Genomic DNA, 14,948 nt, shown 5'->3' with positions numbered 1-14,948 from the left:
GTTTATTCAAGAGTTTTTACCCCACACGCCTACTATAAAAATTAAAAAAAAAATCTCACAACCCAACCCAACCCAACCCACTAATCCCTAAAAACCGACCCAATTCGGCAAATTGGGTTAAATCAAGTTGTCTTGGCGGGTTTGCTACATACCCTTAATTTTGTTCATTCCTTAAGCTAATTTCATTTTAAGTTTTTAACTTTACTGCTTTCTATCTATAAAATAAAATTAAAAGCATTCTTCTGTTATTTTAGCTTTTCTATGTATAAAATTTATGTTAGGACTTCTCAAACTTATTTTTATATACATTTATTTTCTTTTAAAATATTTTTATATGACCTTACAATTGGACCGATAATGCAGTGACTGGTCTCATAGACCGGTCAATGTCAGACTAGGTTTAATAAAAATAATTTTTTATTTATTTTAAAAATGGAATATTCAGAGGAAAGAACGTAGAAGAAGAAGTCTAGAAGATATGAAAAGCCGACAAGAAAAAAAAAACGTAATTCATGCAACTGATAGAGCTCACTAGTCACTTGCAGGTCTCAACTCTCAAGTCTCTTGCGCTGATTCATTTAATTTATGACAACCTCTCTTCTCCACAAGGCTCACACTCACTTTCAGTCTCACTACTTTCATTTGACTTTCTCAGCTTCACATTCCTCCACCCTCAAGAGAATGGCCTCTCTCTTTGAAACCTGCAAATCCATGGACCAACTCAAGCAAATCCATTCCCACACAATCAAAACAGGGCTGACATCTAACCCTGTCCTACAAAATAGACTCATATCGTCTTGCTGTACCTGTGAATGGGGTGATATGAAATATGCGCGTCAAATGTTTGACACAATGTCTGAACCAAGTGTGTTCATTTGGAACACCATGATCAAAGGTTATTCTAGAATTGATTTTCCTGAAAATGGTGTTTCTATGTATTTAGAGATGTTGAGTAGGAATTTCAGGCCTGATCGTTACACATTCCCGTTCTTGCTGAAGGGATTTACGCGTGATATTGCATTGGAACGTGGTAAAGAGTTGCATTGTCATGTGGTTAAATATGGGTTTGATTCTAATGTGTTTGTTCAAAATTCTTTGGTGCATATGTACTCTTCATGCGGCTGGATTGATATGGCTCGTGGTGTTTTTGATTTGAGTCAGACAAGCGATGTTGTTACTTGGAATGTAATGATGTCTGGGTACAACAGAATTAAGAAATTTATTGAATCAATAAAGCTTTTTGATGAGATGGAGAGAGAGGGACTGTTGCCCACTTCAGTTACCCTTGTTCTAGTTCTATCAGCGTGCTCCAAATTGAAGGACTTAGATTATGGCAAGCGGGTTCATAAGTATGTAAAAGAACGCAGGGTTGAACCTTCTTTGATGTTAGAAAATGCTTTGATTGATATGTATGCAAGTTGTGAGAAAATGAATCTTGCGCTTGAGATTTTTCGGAACATGAAGACCAGAGATGTGATTTCTTGGACCCCCATTGTTGCAGGGTTTACCAATGTTGGAGAAGTTGAGATAGCTAGGAAGTATTTTGATCAGATGCCTGAAAGAGACTATGTCTCTTGGACTGCCATGATTGATGGATACCTTCGGGTGAACCGATTCAAAGAGGCTTTGGCACTATTCCGTGAGATGCAAACTTCAAATATAAAACCAGATGAGTTCACTATGGTTAGTGTTTTAACTGCTTGTGCACATCTAGGGGCACTTGAATTAGGAGAATGGATAAAGACATATATTGACAAAAACAAAATTAAGAATGATGTCTATGTGGGAAATGCTTTAATAGACATGTACTTTAAATGTGGGAGCGTTGAAAAAGCACAAAGGATTTTTAAGGAAATGCCTCGGATTGATAAATTTACATGGACAGCGATGATTTTGGGTCTTGCCATAAATGGTCAAGGTGAAGAAGCTCTTGATATGTTCTCTAAAATGCTTAAAGCTTCAATAGCACCAGATGACATAACTTACATTGGTGTTCTTTGTGCATGTACTCACACTGGCATGGTAGATATGGGAAGAAAGTTTTTCATTGACATGACCTCCAAACATGGGATTAAGCCCAATGTGGCACATTATGGGTGCATGGTTGATCTTCTTGGCCGAGCTGGACATCTAAAAAAAGCTCATGAGTTTATAAAGAATATGCCCATGAAACCAAATTCAATTGTCTGGAGTGCACTTCTTGGTGCTTGTAGAGTACATAAAGATGTAGAAATGGCTGAAATGGCGGCTAAACAGATTCTTGAGTTGGAGCCTGAAAATGGGGCTGTTTATGTTCTACTTTGTAATATATATGCAGCCTGCAAAAGATGGGAAAACTTGCGCAAATTAAGACAACTTATGGTAGATAGGGGAATCAAGAAAACCCCAGGTTGCAGTTTGATAGAGATGAGTGGTATTGTTCATGAATTTGTAGCTGGGGATCAGTCACATCCTCAATCTAAAGAAATCTACTCAAAGTTAGATGAGATGACAAGAGACTTGAAATTTTCAGGGTATTCACCTGATACATCAGAGATTTCCCTTGATGTGGGGGAAGAAGATAAAGAGACTGCACTTAACCGGCATAGTGAAAAGTTAGCTATTGCCTTTGCGCTGTTTAGTTCAGAACCTGGGGTCACAATTAGAATCGTGAAGAACCTTAGAATGTGTGTGGACTGTCACCGAGTGGCAAAATTGGTGTCCAAGGTTTACAATAGGGAAGTAATTGTTAGAGATAAAACTCGATTCCATCATTTCAGGCATGGTTCATGTTCATGTAAAGATTATTGGTGAGAATTTAATAAAGGAGACTATAAATTGTTGATCTAATCTTATTTCTCTGTATAGCATCTGATTTTGAAGAGCATTAGAGCATTAACACTTCCAGTGCATTCTGTAACCATAAGGACATTGAGGAGACAATCACATCTCATAGCTAGGACTTGTGAGGGACTATAATTAAATAACAACCAGAGAAAATTATTTCAACCACTAAAGAATGGAATTGTAAGAGTAGACCTGCCTCTTTGGTAAGACAGCTTTGGCTCTTCCTTGCACTGACTTTCAATTGCTTTCAAGAATTGCTTTGAAGCACATATTCTTTCTTTAACAGATCTGACCTCTGAAGAGTACTGGAGAAACTCTTAGCTAGTATGCACTCTCAACATTTTTGGATTGAGTCAATTGAATGAGTAATTATAGGGACTCCTAGAGTACAATGACGTAGTACTACCTCCTCTCACATGGTGGATCCCTCCTCTCACATTGTACTCTGAGAGAACCTTATAATTTTCATAGTTCAAGAGCCTTTTGATTCCCTTATCAAGGGTTGTTTTATACCTTTTATCTTCATATTCGGTGCATATACATTTTGATGAACTTTGGAGAGAAAAGCTTGGCATGTTTACCATATCCAATCTGGACCTTGATTAGATCTCAAAATGCTCCATTTAATACCTATACTTTCATCCAGTTGAAACTAATTGTCCCTATTTACTACATTCATTATCCAGGAAACTCTAAACCTTGAGTCTATGGTGCAGTCAAGCTTTTACTTTATGGCCGGAACATGGAATGCATTTAAGCATTAAAAGGTTGGTTAGAGCCCAGCTCTTTCTAAATGAAAGAACAATGACTGGCAATATTCATATGTCCAATGTTGGCTTTTTAGTTTTGCTGATGGGAAAGATTACATCAATACAAGCACAAGCAAAAAAAAAAAAAAAACTCATGTAGGGGACTGATAATAGCTCCATGAGACACCAGATGAGTCATATATATTCAACCCCCCATCACCAGAACCTTGGAGCTAAGATGAAGCTCAATGCTCTCAAAACTTCTGACATATGGCCAGCTGATCTAGTGCACTCACAATTCAAGCCCCGTAGGATCTGTAGTTAAACATTACTGAATCTGCAAGCGTATCCACTTTGCAGATTAATTATCCAGTCTTCACAATGTCGGCTTTATCTTTTGGAAATATAGACTTCCATTTTCCATTGCTGTTTCAAAAATCAAACAATTGTTCACTTCAAAAGTCTATTCATGCCAATTTTTATTTAAAGCCTTCGATTCAAAGGACCTTAGAACACCTCATATATGAATGGATGTACTATTACCTTATAAGAACATATTTCTGAGCAATTAAGTCCCTGCAAGACAGAATTTCCAGTGGGACAACATAGTTACTATCACAAAAGAATGTCAAACAAAAGCTAACTTCTGCAATACTTAAAAAGCAGGAAGTTTACTTTTAATTAATTATCCTGTATATGAATTGCTTGTCCACTAGTTTGGAATTGAGACCGTTTTATATTAGACATGCAATCAAGTTCCAGACTACCTGAAGGGAGAATGTAAAAGGTATGCTAAGAGTCAAACTCCGCAACTGTTAAGGTATACTTCTTCATTTACATTAACTCATGTTGACATTTTCTTGTGATTTTACTCTCTCATGATCCAACACACATACTAACCAGCACCTAAAGGAAGAGATATTAAGAAAAAGCAACTGCAAAGACAAAATGTTGACACTAGAGTACAACAAATGCATACAGAGCCCTGTAACTGCTAATCAGAGTCAGTCAATACATTTCATACAGGTCATTATACTCCAAAGCCAACCACTGATGGCAAACTCTTTGGCCTTCAACTTGACCCTGGGTCAAGAACAGGAAGCCTGCAATGCAGACTGATTGATTTATCAGTCTGACGAGAACCAGGAATGAAGAACTGAAATATCACTGTCAAGCAAGCACCCTGTGGAGCAATCCCATAGAAAGCACAGTCTGGCTTGGCCAAGTGACACTGGAGGCTCTTCGCAAAGTGCTTGACACTCACTTGCACAGATTGAGCATCTCCCCTCAAAATTGCTCTTGCTGAACGGGTCTGAGCACTCAGATTTCTATCTTCAGCTGGTGCATCTGCTTGCTCTCCTATGACCAACAATTTCTGAAACTCAGCACCAACTGTGATTAATGTTGTCGAAATCTGTACAAGTAGATCCCCATATTTGCTAATAGAGACATTGAGCAAATCACCAACATGCTTCAGCCTATCCACAAAGTTCTGCAACTGATTCAAATCTGGAACCTGAACCAGAGTCTGAGGCAGATCTTGAGCCATATCAAGAGCAGTTTGAAGCTCAATAACTTGAGCTCTAGAAAAAGGTTTAGAGATTGGTACATCTTGAATGACTGCAGATTTATAACCCTTGGTTTCAAATGTAAGGAAAGGCATTGGTTGAGTACAATTTGGAGGTAGTTTCTTCACCAATTTAATCTGGAGACGATTCTGAGTGGGCCCACTTCCAAATTCTGTACAAATGCTGACACTGCTACGAACAGCCCGTTGGAGAAGTGAAATGTCAATGGCAAAGGCAATGCGGTCCTCATTCTGGCTAGAGATGCGATAGTCATCAAAAAGAGCTTCTTTACGAAACTGGGCAACAGATTGAATTCCGTCACCATTGAGGAGGTTGTGGAGAAACATTGTGTGGTCTCTGGTGAGGTACAGGTGACAGATCTTCCCCATCTTGTCTAGGGCTGGTAGGAACCTCTTTTCTAAAAGATTCACACCATTTTCTGTGAGGAAAGCCTTGAACTTCATACCTCTGTCTTTTTGCTTCTGCTCTCACTCCTTTGCTAAAGATTGGAGACAATCCACCAGAGGACACACACAGAGCATGTTAGTGTATATATCAATATTTATCATATGCAATCATTGCAATGTGAATACTTGATTATGCATTAACAACTTGATTTTTTGGGTGCTGACTATTTCAAAAACAAACATCCTAATTCGAGGTTACTACCATCAAAAGCAGAGAGCTACGGGATTGCCAAAAAAATTTAAACATATGCTGCGTAATTCCACCACTCTAGACATCTAATGAAATCTGAAATCTCTTTGCTACCTGGATGAGCTAAAATATTAAGGGACCTTGAAGTGAATAGTCTTTTCACATAGCTTCATATTTCTTACAATTTCTAGCTTAGTGTTAAGATTGTGATTAAAAACAATAGACATATTTTACATAGAATCAGTAATCCAACAATATAAGTGGAATGAATTTCATCTTTAATTGCATGCTAATACATTAATATTAGTCAATTGGACTCAAGCACATCTTCCCCTATATGTACACGAGGGAGGTTGAGATCATGGCTTCAAGACCCACAATTTATCTTGCTTACCCTTTCCAAATCCATGCGTCACTAGCAACATAACAAAGAGAAAGAAAAAGTAAACTGGTGCATACCATATGCTTCACAAATGACAAACCCAACACTATAATTTGAATTTCAACCATAAATTAACTTCTTCTTTTTTATATATATAAAGCACCATGGTATAAAAGCCACTCATCTAGTATCATTCATTAATCTCAAGAAATTCTGCTTCTATAATATTAAAGATTTTTTTTTTCTTTCCAATTTATGTCATATATTTGTAAATCACCTCAACTAAACACAACCAAGCGACATTCCGAGGATTATTTAACTGAACGTCATTGTAATGAATGATCCTCAAATAAACAAAATATAGATGATTATAGTTAAGACACGGTTAGGGCTGAAAATCCCACTATTGACAACTGGGTGATTGCTTTTGATCTTTTTATTCATAAAAATTCTCAGTAAACAAACGGAGTTTCCCTTAGCCCTCTGTTTGGTTGGCAAGAAAATAGAAGAAAAGGTAGAAAAGAAAGCAAAACAGACAAACAACAGTGGAAGTGAAAAGGCAAAGGTGTTGAGTAGCATAAAAAGAAGTTAAGTTATATCCCAAAAATAAATCAATAAAAAATAATTTTCTACGTTTTCTCGAGAACCAAACAGAAAAAAGGGATGGAGAGAGTTAGAGGAAGCTGACCTGAGACTTTGGGAGCGGAAATGGAAATTTTGGGAGAAATGGAATCCGCGCCAAATTGAATTCCAATGTATAGTGGTACAACTAGGAATTTGGAGAATGTTTTGAGGGCAAAGTAGGCAATGAAAATTTTCGGGTTACGATCCGGACTTGACCCGTTCAATTGTCCGATCATTAGATGGCTAGGTGGGCTCAATTGTTGTGCTAATAATGAGCTTCAAGCTAGCCACCAGATTGAAAGATTTTCCTTTTACTTATTAGAACTTTATTTATTTATTTATTTATTTTTCTAATAATTCAATAGACGGGGAAGAAGAATTTCGAATCATGGTCATCTCTATTGAAAAAACTAAGAAGTGTCAGTTGAATTACAATAATACTTTAAAGAAATGCGTTAAGTGACATTAAGTAATAACTATATTGTGTTCATGGTAAGATCAAGCTTGAGTTTTGGGTTTTAATTTGAAATAGGATGTTCTAATAACAAGTCCATGATAAATGTTTCATAACCAAACATTGTTGAAAGCCACAAATAGAAAAAAAGATTTTATGTCACTGTTACACATGTAACGACACTCACATGTGTGGGATCCACTCTCATATGAATATAGTTATGTGTGTAATAGTGGCACCAACTACCAACTTCTCAAATGGAGCTTAAGTTGGTCATGCAATATATGCATTTGTTTCATGTTGTTGTAGGATATAGTGGAGTTGTGATTTCCCCAGAAAGAGGTTGTGGTGTCCCTTAAAGAGTAAATTAAAGGACACAACTCTTCACAGCTTGTTAAAGTGGTAACTTGTGATTAGAGTAAAGTCATTTTTCAATTAGACTTATCGACTACGCTACTTTTAAAATGCACCAATCATAACAAAACATCAACCATTTTTATAAAAATAGTTACAAAAATTTGTGCCATTAGACTTGCCATTGGTATGGATGTCACATGTTATGCGAGTTTATGAATGGCTTAGGAGAGTATGTCTGGAACAGAGGGACAGAATAGGAGAGCAGAGGCCCTTCTTTTAATCTGTAGCATCCTCTGCCCTCGCCTCTTTTCATCCAAACAGTGTTAATGTTGGCTCCTTGACTCTGGCGAGAGGCGGTTTCTATGTTCTTCTACCTGCTGATTGTCACGCATTCAGTTCAGCTAATCGATGAAAATAAACAAAAATTATAGAGCAAATTTTGTGAGTTGACTACTGAGTCCCCAAATTTGACACGGAAATGGGAAGTTTGTCTCATTGTCTGATGTATTTTTGGACATTTTGTACATGTTTCCTCCTGTGATTAACGAATTTAAAAGCGAAAGTGATCAAGTTACATAAAAAATATGTACAAACTTCAAGTTACATAAATCAGGAACTTTGATCTTATAAACTACATTGACTGATTGTCCACAAGACGAAGCTTGTTTAATATCTGATCCAATGCTTGTAATGCGAACTTGTAACGGTCTTCTGACTTCCTCCCTTCCTCCACAACCTGCACTACACATTTGTACAGATGATCAAACCTATGAACTGGATTATTAGCATCAACACCATTGGAGCTATAATCAAGAACATAATTGCGCGGTATATCCTTTCTCCACCGTGATAGAATGTATTGAGGTGGGATCTCCTCCATGCCATTTTGGTTAAGGACACAAAGTGCATGCCTGCATAAATAACCTTTAAAGTTGAATAAACCACAAATACAAAGGACTTCCATTTCAGTTGCATTATAGAAGATCTCATAATCCCTTGCCTCCCTCCTGTTTCTCTCTACTTCAACTTGATCCTTGACAATGTATGTAGAGATTGGCCCATCAGCATTTAATTGTCTAGTGCTAAAACAAGAGTACATCCCCTCCACCTCCCTTTTGAACATCTCTAATATATCATTTGTGTACAATTTTGAGAGCTGCAACTCAAAATAACTACCTGATTTTAGCATATAAGTTGAATTTCTTGAATTCATATCCGCTAAGTCTTCAAGGTGATGCTTTGTCTGCAGAGCCTGATCATACTTATCTAAAAACTCTTTCAAAGGAGTGTGTTTGTCAAGATATCCTTCAAAGAATGAAGATACAACATCACTTGGTTGGATTGGAAACATTCCAGCCAAAAACGTGTCCTTCAAATAAACTGGAACCCACCGTTTCCGATCTTCATATAATACTTGAAGCCATTTCTGATCCCTCAGTCCATGACGCTGCATCATATCTTCCCAGGCTGCTTCAAATTCCTCAGGCCTCAGTGAATGATATACTGCTTTATTCAATGCTGCTATAATTGCTTCATATTCATACAATCCTTCCAGTTTTTCTGGAATTTTCTGCATGATATGTGATAAGCACAGGCAATGAGAAGCTCTTGGGAAAACATCAGCAACAGCCGTTTGTAAGGTTGAACATTGGTCAGTAATAATAGCTTGTGGGGGGCGTCCTAACATACATGTAAGCCATGCCCTGAACAACCACGTATATGATTCAGTTGTCTCACCCACCAGTAAACCACAACCCAACAGCACAGATTGTCCATGGTGATTCACTCCAACAAAAGAAACCAGGGGAACCTCATATTTATTTGTCAAGCAGGCAGTGTCAATTGCAACTGCATCACCAAAATAGCCATATGCAACCCTGGCTCTTGCATCTGTCCAGAACAAATTCCGCAAACATCCTTTCTCATTGAGATCCACCACATAAAAGAAGTTTGGATTAATTAATTGCAAGTGGGTGAAGTAATTAAGTACTGCTTGAGCATCTCCTACTTTGAGCTTCAATTGATTGCAGTAGTCAACATTATTCCCAAATACTCCTTCATCAACATCCAGACTTTCATTATCCTCAGTATCAATAACTACCGTCCGAAAAAGCCTAATCTTTTGTGCTTCTTCAGCACTTTCTAACTGCAATGCTCTTTTGGTTCCAACACCCAGGTGCTTATGAGATTTATAAAATTTTCCACTTTTTGGGCTGATCAAGTGGTTGTGCTCAACCTCCACTTCAATAATTCTCCACCTTTTGGAGTCCATCAATCTGAACTTTATCATCGCTGGACAACCAGTTCTTGTTTCTGGCCTCGGGCGGTTTGCTTCACTTTTCTTTTTAAAACCTGCACTACTGCAGCTAAGTTTTCCTCTGTATCTTTCCTTACTCTTTCTATACCATGTATTGCTTACTCTAACCCCAAATCCTTGATCCTTGGCATAACAATTGTAAAAGTAATATACATCCTCATAAGACTCGAACTCCATCCCAACAGCAGGAGGAAGGGGATTCTCTCCTTGAATTATTCCAGCTTGACCAACATATTCCGTCATTGCACAATCTCCTTCTATCTCAAATCCATCAGCGTCATCATCACCAACTGGCTCACTGTTAAGAGAAACTTCATCCATCTAGAAGAGAAAAAGAAACGAGGAACCATAAACAGAATTAATAATAGAAACAACAATGGTAACAAGAGAATATATAAACATTGACAGAAAATAAGAAAAAGAAGGGAGAATCATAAGGAACTTGTTACCCAATCAACATCTTTTAAAGGACTCTACATTTATTTCAAGTTCTCAATGGAATCTAGTAGATTAAAGGACACTTTAGAAGAAAAATTATGGTCCTACTATAGTTTTTTATATTAACTAGCTGCTCTAAGGTCATGCAGCTGTCACTTAGTGCATGGCAGTATCTAAAAAAATCACCTATATATGCACTGACAGATAATATCAAATTTCACTATTTCACCACATGACTGTCGTCAAGAAATTATGCTCACCACACAAATCAAATAAACTATCTTATCAATCACAAATTGTCTCATGTTTATAAAATAAAAAATCAATAGCTCCTCCATTTTAATTGTCAATTTTCTCTCCAGATCACTCAATGCCAGATTACAATATGTAAAAATGTATAGTCCAAACTAGTATCTAATCCTTCAAAGAAATCCATCAAAAGCTTCTTAACAGAATCAGAAGCTTTTTACTTATCAAAAAAAAAAAAAAAGCAGAATCAGAAGCTTTGACCAGAACCTTGAACATGGGCAGATTATGAATATGGATGCTGCACTGGATTGATCTCATGAAATTAATACTTCCACCAATGACAATGTAAATCCCCTTCTAAGCTTTAAACCATTTACTATTATTCTCTAGAATGCATCCAGAAAAGCTTCATGATTCTTGGATTGCACCTAAAGACATACCAAATGCCAGAGGCCAAGCAATTTCGCTCACTAAAAGATTCAAAAGATAGCTACTATATATCATCTAGATTAATATTCTTAATAACACTTCTTAGGTTGGATTTTCAGCTTGGCACATCCAAATCTTGGATGGTCCATCACAAATTAAACCTCATAGGCTATGTATGCAAGATCAGAGGTGACAAACATGCATGTGCACTCACACGCACAAACTGAAATAATCCCTGATAAGACCCATATTTTTTTAGCATATACAAATACAGTTCAGTATCTTCTCCCGAATTAGTATATTAGGAAGGATTATGATTATTTTTTTTTTTTTTACATAAATGATCTCAATATTGGAGTTTTTTTTTATGGATTGCTGTTTCAAGTATTGCTCCCATTGGACTTCTTATGTCAGTATATGGTTCAAATAATAAAATATTCCCTTTTAGGTGGTCTACGAGTTTGCTGCAAGTAGCATACACAATTATACCAGTCATGGAAAAGAAAAGACAAGAAAGAATGAGAGATAAATTTCCTTGGGAAAATTCCTGTGAACTCGTGTCCTAAACAAACTTCAGCTTCATCTTTAATCTTACAACCTACACTATTGCTAACAAAAAAAAAGTAGCTTTCTATTCCAACTCCTCCATTTAGAACCAGACCCCATTTTATTTTCAAGCGGAAACCTCCTCTCATATCTTATCCAAAAGAAAGATCCAGCTGCACCCATCATTTTCTCTATGGTTTACTCTCTGCAATCACCATTTTGTTAAAGACAACGATCACATTAACACTCAGCTACCTAAAGGTTTTTTTTTTTTTTGAGAAGGCAGCTACCTAAAGGTCTGTTTGTTGCATATAACAACTCTTTCCAATTGTGCCAAAAACTTGTGCTTTATGGTACCAATTCGCCCGAATTTCATTTTACTGCTCATTTTGAAGACCCAAAATTAGAACTAAACTCATTTCATTCTCTAGCATTAGGTTGTACATAGCAAATCCTTCCAAATTACACACACACACATGAATCAGTGATATCAGTTTTTTTTTTTTTTTTTTCTTATTCTAAATTTGCATTATTAATGAAATGTATTACACTGCTTATAATACCAAAACAACAAAGACCCTTTTACACTTTCTCCGCAGCCAAACAAAATTGATTTCTAATAATAAACAAAAAATAATAACAACAATTCGGATAAGTAGAGCTGAGCTGTCAAAACTTAGACAGCCAAACAACTATTTTTAGACAAAGTATAAAAAGATTGGACAGTTTTTCTCCGGAAACAAACGGAGAGTAAGAAAACTTGAAAATAAGAATTTGAGTTGGGAATTGTTTGGTTTCCGGGAGTTACCTTATCGGAGATATCGCCGGAGAGTAGAGTTGGTGGAAGCGCAAGAGGGGCGCGTGGGTTACACAGTGCTCTGCTCTCACAGTTCGCTCTTTACTCTCTGGTCTTAACCAACTGAAAAAAATGAACTGTGATTTTTGGGGTAATATATATCAGAAATGCCCCGGACTTAGTGGCTTTTAGAAGTGTATGCGTCTTCAAACTCGCACTTACTTCAGCCTCTATAGTCACTTGTGTAGAAAACTTTGAATAATAATAGATTTATATGTTTTCTAGTATTTATTAGTATTATAAAAAATGAGTTAAAGAAAAATTATTTTTGTTCAATAGAACAAAAATTTGGCTTATTTTTAAAGATTATTTTCTACTAAAAATTTTTGGAAAATAATTTTATCTTGTAACAAGCTAAATAAGGGAAATTAAGAGTTTTTTTTTTTTTTTAACTTAAAGTTACTACCAAATATAAGAAAATAAAATAATTTTATCGAAAATAATTTTTAAAAAATTACTCATTTTCTAAAAAACATAATCACCAAAACAAACAGAAAAATATTCCACTTTCACACATCTCGGACAGTCCCAATGAATCTACCATTAGAGTACTTGTGGGTACTAAAATTTTTATTCACAATTTTTAAGAAGAATATATTCATATTTATCAATGATTTATTGGTTGGTAGTTGGCATTCAAGATGTTATTAACCACATCAATTGATTCAAAAATTTATATTTATTTTTGCATAAAAACATTTTTTTTCTACGAATACTTTTAAAAAATACTTGCATTAGAATATTTATTTTAAAAGCTATTTCAATAAAAAAAAATTACTTTTCATTTACATAACTACCTTTTTAAAACACATGCGTAATCTGAAAAAAGTAATTTGAGAAATGAATAAAATATGTTTTTACACATGAATAGTAACCATGTAAACACGAGTACCGTAGTTGTGGACAAAATATGCATAATTTTAGACAAACCGATATTGGTGATTTTTTGGGTTAGTTGGCAAAATTTTGTATTTATATCATTTTATATTGACCGATGCAAGTGCTCTAAAACTTGGAACATGTTTGGTAAACTATAATAAACACTTTAATTATAATTATTCCAATACTTTAACTATTTTGTAGTTTGATTATATTTTTATATATTGCATGGAATAAAAAAAAATCCTTAAAAATAACTATTATTTAAAAAGAGGAATAAATATTCATCTCTAAAAGGTTTGTAATTGTTATTCCTTAATAGGTGTAATAGTTACTAAAAATAATATATTTCCAAATAAACAAACTTTTCATATGCACATAATAATTATGAAAATAAAAAATCATAAAAAAATAACTCATCTCTCTCTCAACTTTTAAAAAAATAAATTTTTTAAGGAAATATAACTGTGTATTTTTTTTTTTTGGAGAGATTTCCAACTTATAGTATTTGCTTCTAATGATAGCTCTTTATCATCAGACCAAGACACTAATCTGGAAAATTTAATTATATATGAGTAAGATATTTCCTAAAATAAATCTTAAATATTATTCTAATGTTACAATTCACAATCAAACTTATGAATATGTTTAATTATTCCATTACAATACATTTTATTCATAGTAACAAAATTTAGGCTAAAATGCAAAGTGTACCTTCTAAATTTCAATCCTTTAACTTTAATTTCGTTCAATTGAGACCTTTAAATTTCAAATTTATTCAATTCAAGCATTTTGTCCAATTCTGTTAAAAAAAATTCATTAAATATGCAATTAACTAATGAAAAATATTTTATTAAAAAAATCTCACATAAAAAATCTATAAAATATTTTTTTAATTTTATATTTTTTTTCATATGAAAATAATAATTTTTTATTGGAAATTTTTTAACAAAATTGGACAGAATGCCTAAATTAAATACATTTGAAACTCAAATGACTTAATTGAACAAAAATAAAACTAGATGAATGAAATGAATTTTAGCCAAACTTAAAGGGTGCCATTTGCATTTTAGCCTAAAGATTATCATTGTTGTCGTAATTTTCAGTCAATGTTAAGTTAAAAACATCTTAACTTATGTTCTTAAAGTCTTCATTAATTGAATTTTTTATAAATTATCAATTGATATCCTGTCCGAGTTTTAGATAATTTAGTTGGTAAATTTTTATATAAACGATTTGGAGTTAGTCTTACAAGATATAAAAAATAAAGATTGCAAGATACAATCTTTTGTTATGTACTTTAGAAACCTAATGAGATTTTCTGGCCCAAATATTAGCCTTGTTCTACTCAAAATATCAATCACGTTAACATCAGTTTGGTCAAAGGTTGTAAGATTTGAATCCCAGCAGTGAGACCTACATATTTTATATTTTCATGAAATTTTGGCAATAGGAATTTTTGTTTTTGGCGGAGTCCTTTTTTTTAATGATCATAATTCATATGTTCAACTTTTATGTTCATCAAGGAGAGATTTGAACCTTTGAGCTAGTTAGTACATACTCTCTCTCTCTCTCTCTCATAATGATAATGTTAAGATTAGGAAAAAATAACGTATG

General features: G+C 34.7%; 3 protein-coding genes across 5 annotated transcripts; 1 reads left to right on the top strand and 2 right to left on the bottom strand.

The window, feature by feature from the left end:
• Positions 1-461: 461 nt before the first annotated feature.
• LOC142637118 (putative pentatricopeptide repeat-containing protein At3g15930) lies at positions 462-2,859 on the top strand. Of its 2 annotated transcripts, XM_075811392.1 has the most exons (2): positions 462-545; positions 656-2,859. In XM_075811392.1, exon 2 carries the CDS (start codon positions 682-684, stop codon positions 2,791-2,793), a length of 2,112 nt encoding a protein of 703 aa, XP_075667507.1. In that variant the 5' UTR covers positions 462-545; positions 656-681; the 3' UTR covers positions 2,794-2,859. The 2 variants fall into 2 exon arrangements, with proteins under 2 accessions (XP_075667507.1, XP_075667506.1); XM_075811391.1 differs by having other exon boundaries at positions 471-2,859.
• Positions 2,860-4,408: 1,549 nt separating this feature from the next.
• LOC142634380 (uncharacterized) lies at positions 4,409-6,434 on the bottom strand. Its single transcript, XM_075808675.1, has one exon. It carries the CDS (start codon positions 5,605-5,607, stop codon positions 4,648-4,650), a length of 960 nt encoding a protein of 319 aa, XP_075664790.1. The 5' UTR covers positions 5,608-6,434; the 3' UTR covers positions 4,409-4,647.
• Positions 6,435-8,083: 1,649 nt separating this feature from the next.
• LOC142633632 (protein FAR1-RELATED SEQUENCE 6-like) lies at positions 8,084-12,604 on the bottom strand. Of its 2 annotated transcripts, none has more exons than XM_075807872.1 (2): positions 12,405-12,604; positions 8,084-10,255 (listed from the first exon to the last, which is right to left on the bottom strand). In XM_075807872.1, exon 2 carries the CDS (start codon positions 10,253-10,255, stop codon positions 8,249-8,251), a length of 2,007 nt encoding a protein of 668 aa, XP_075663987.1. In that variant the 5' UTR covers positions 12,405-12,604; the 3' UTR covers positions 8,084-8,248. The 2 variants fall into 2 exon arrangements, with proteins under 2 accessions (XP_075663987.1, XP_075663986.1); XM_075807871.1 differs by lacking the exon at positions 12,405-12,604 and adding an exon at positions 10,889-10,926.
• Between the last annotated feature and the right edge of the window lie 2,344 nt (positions 12,605-14,948).

This window comes from Castanea sativa, chromosome 5, assembly GCF_040712315.1.
Source record: "Castanea sativa cultivar Marrone di Chiusa Pesio chromosome 5, ASM4071231v1".
Classification (NCBI taxonomy): Eukaryota; Viridiplantae; Streptophyta; class Magnoliopsida; order Fagales; family Fagaceae; genus Castanea; species Castanea sativa.
This window is presented reverse-complemented; position numbering and strand designations above follow the sequence as displayed.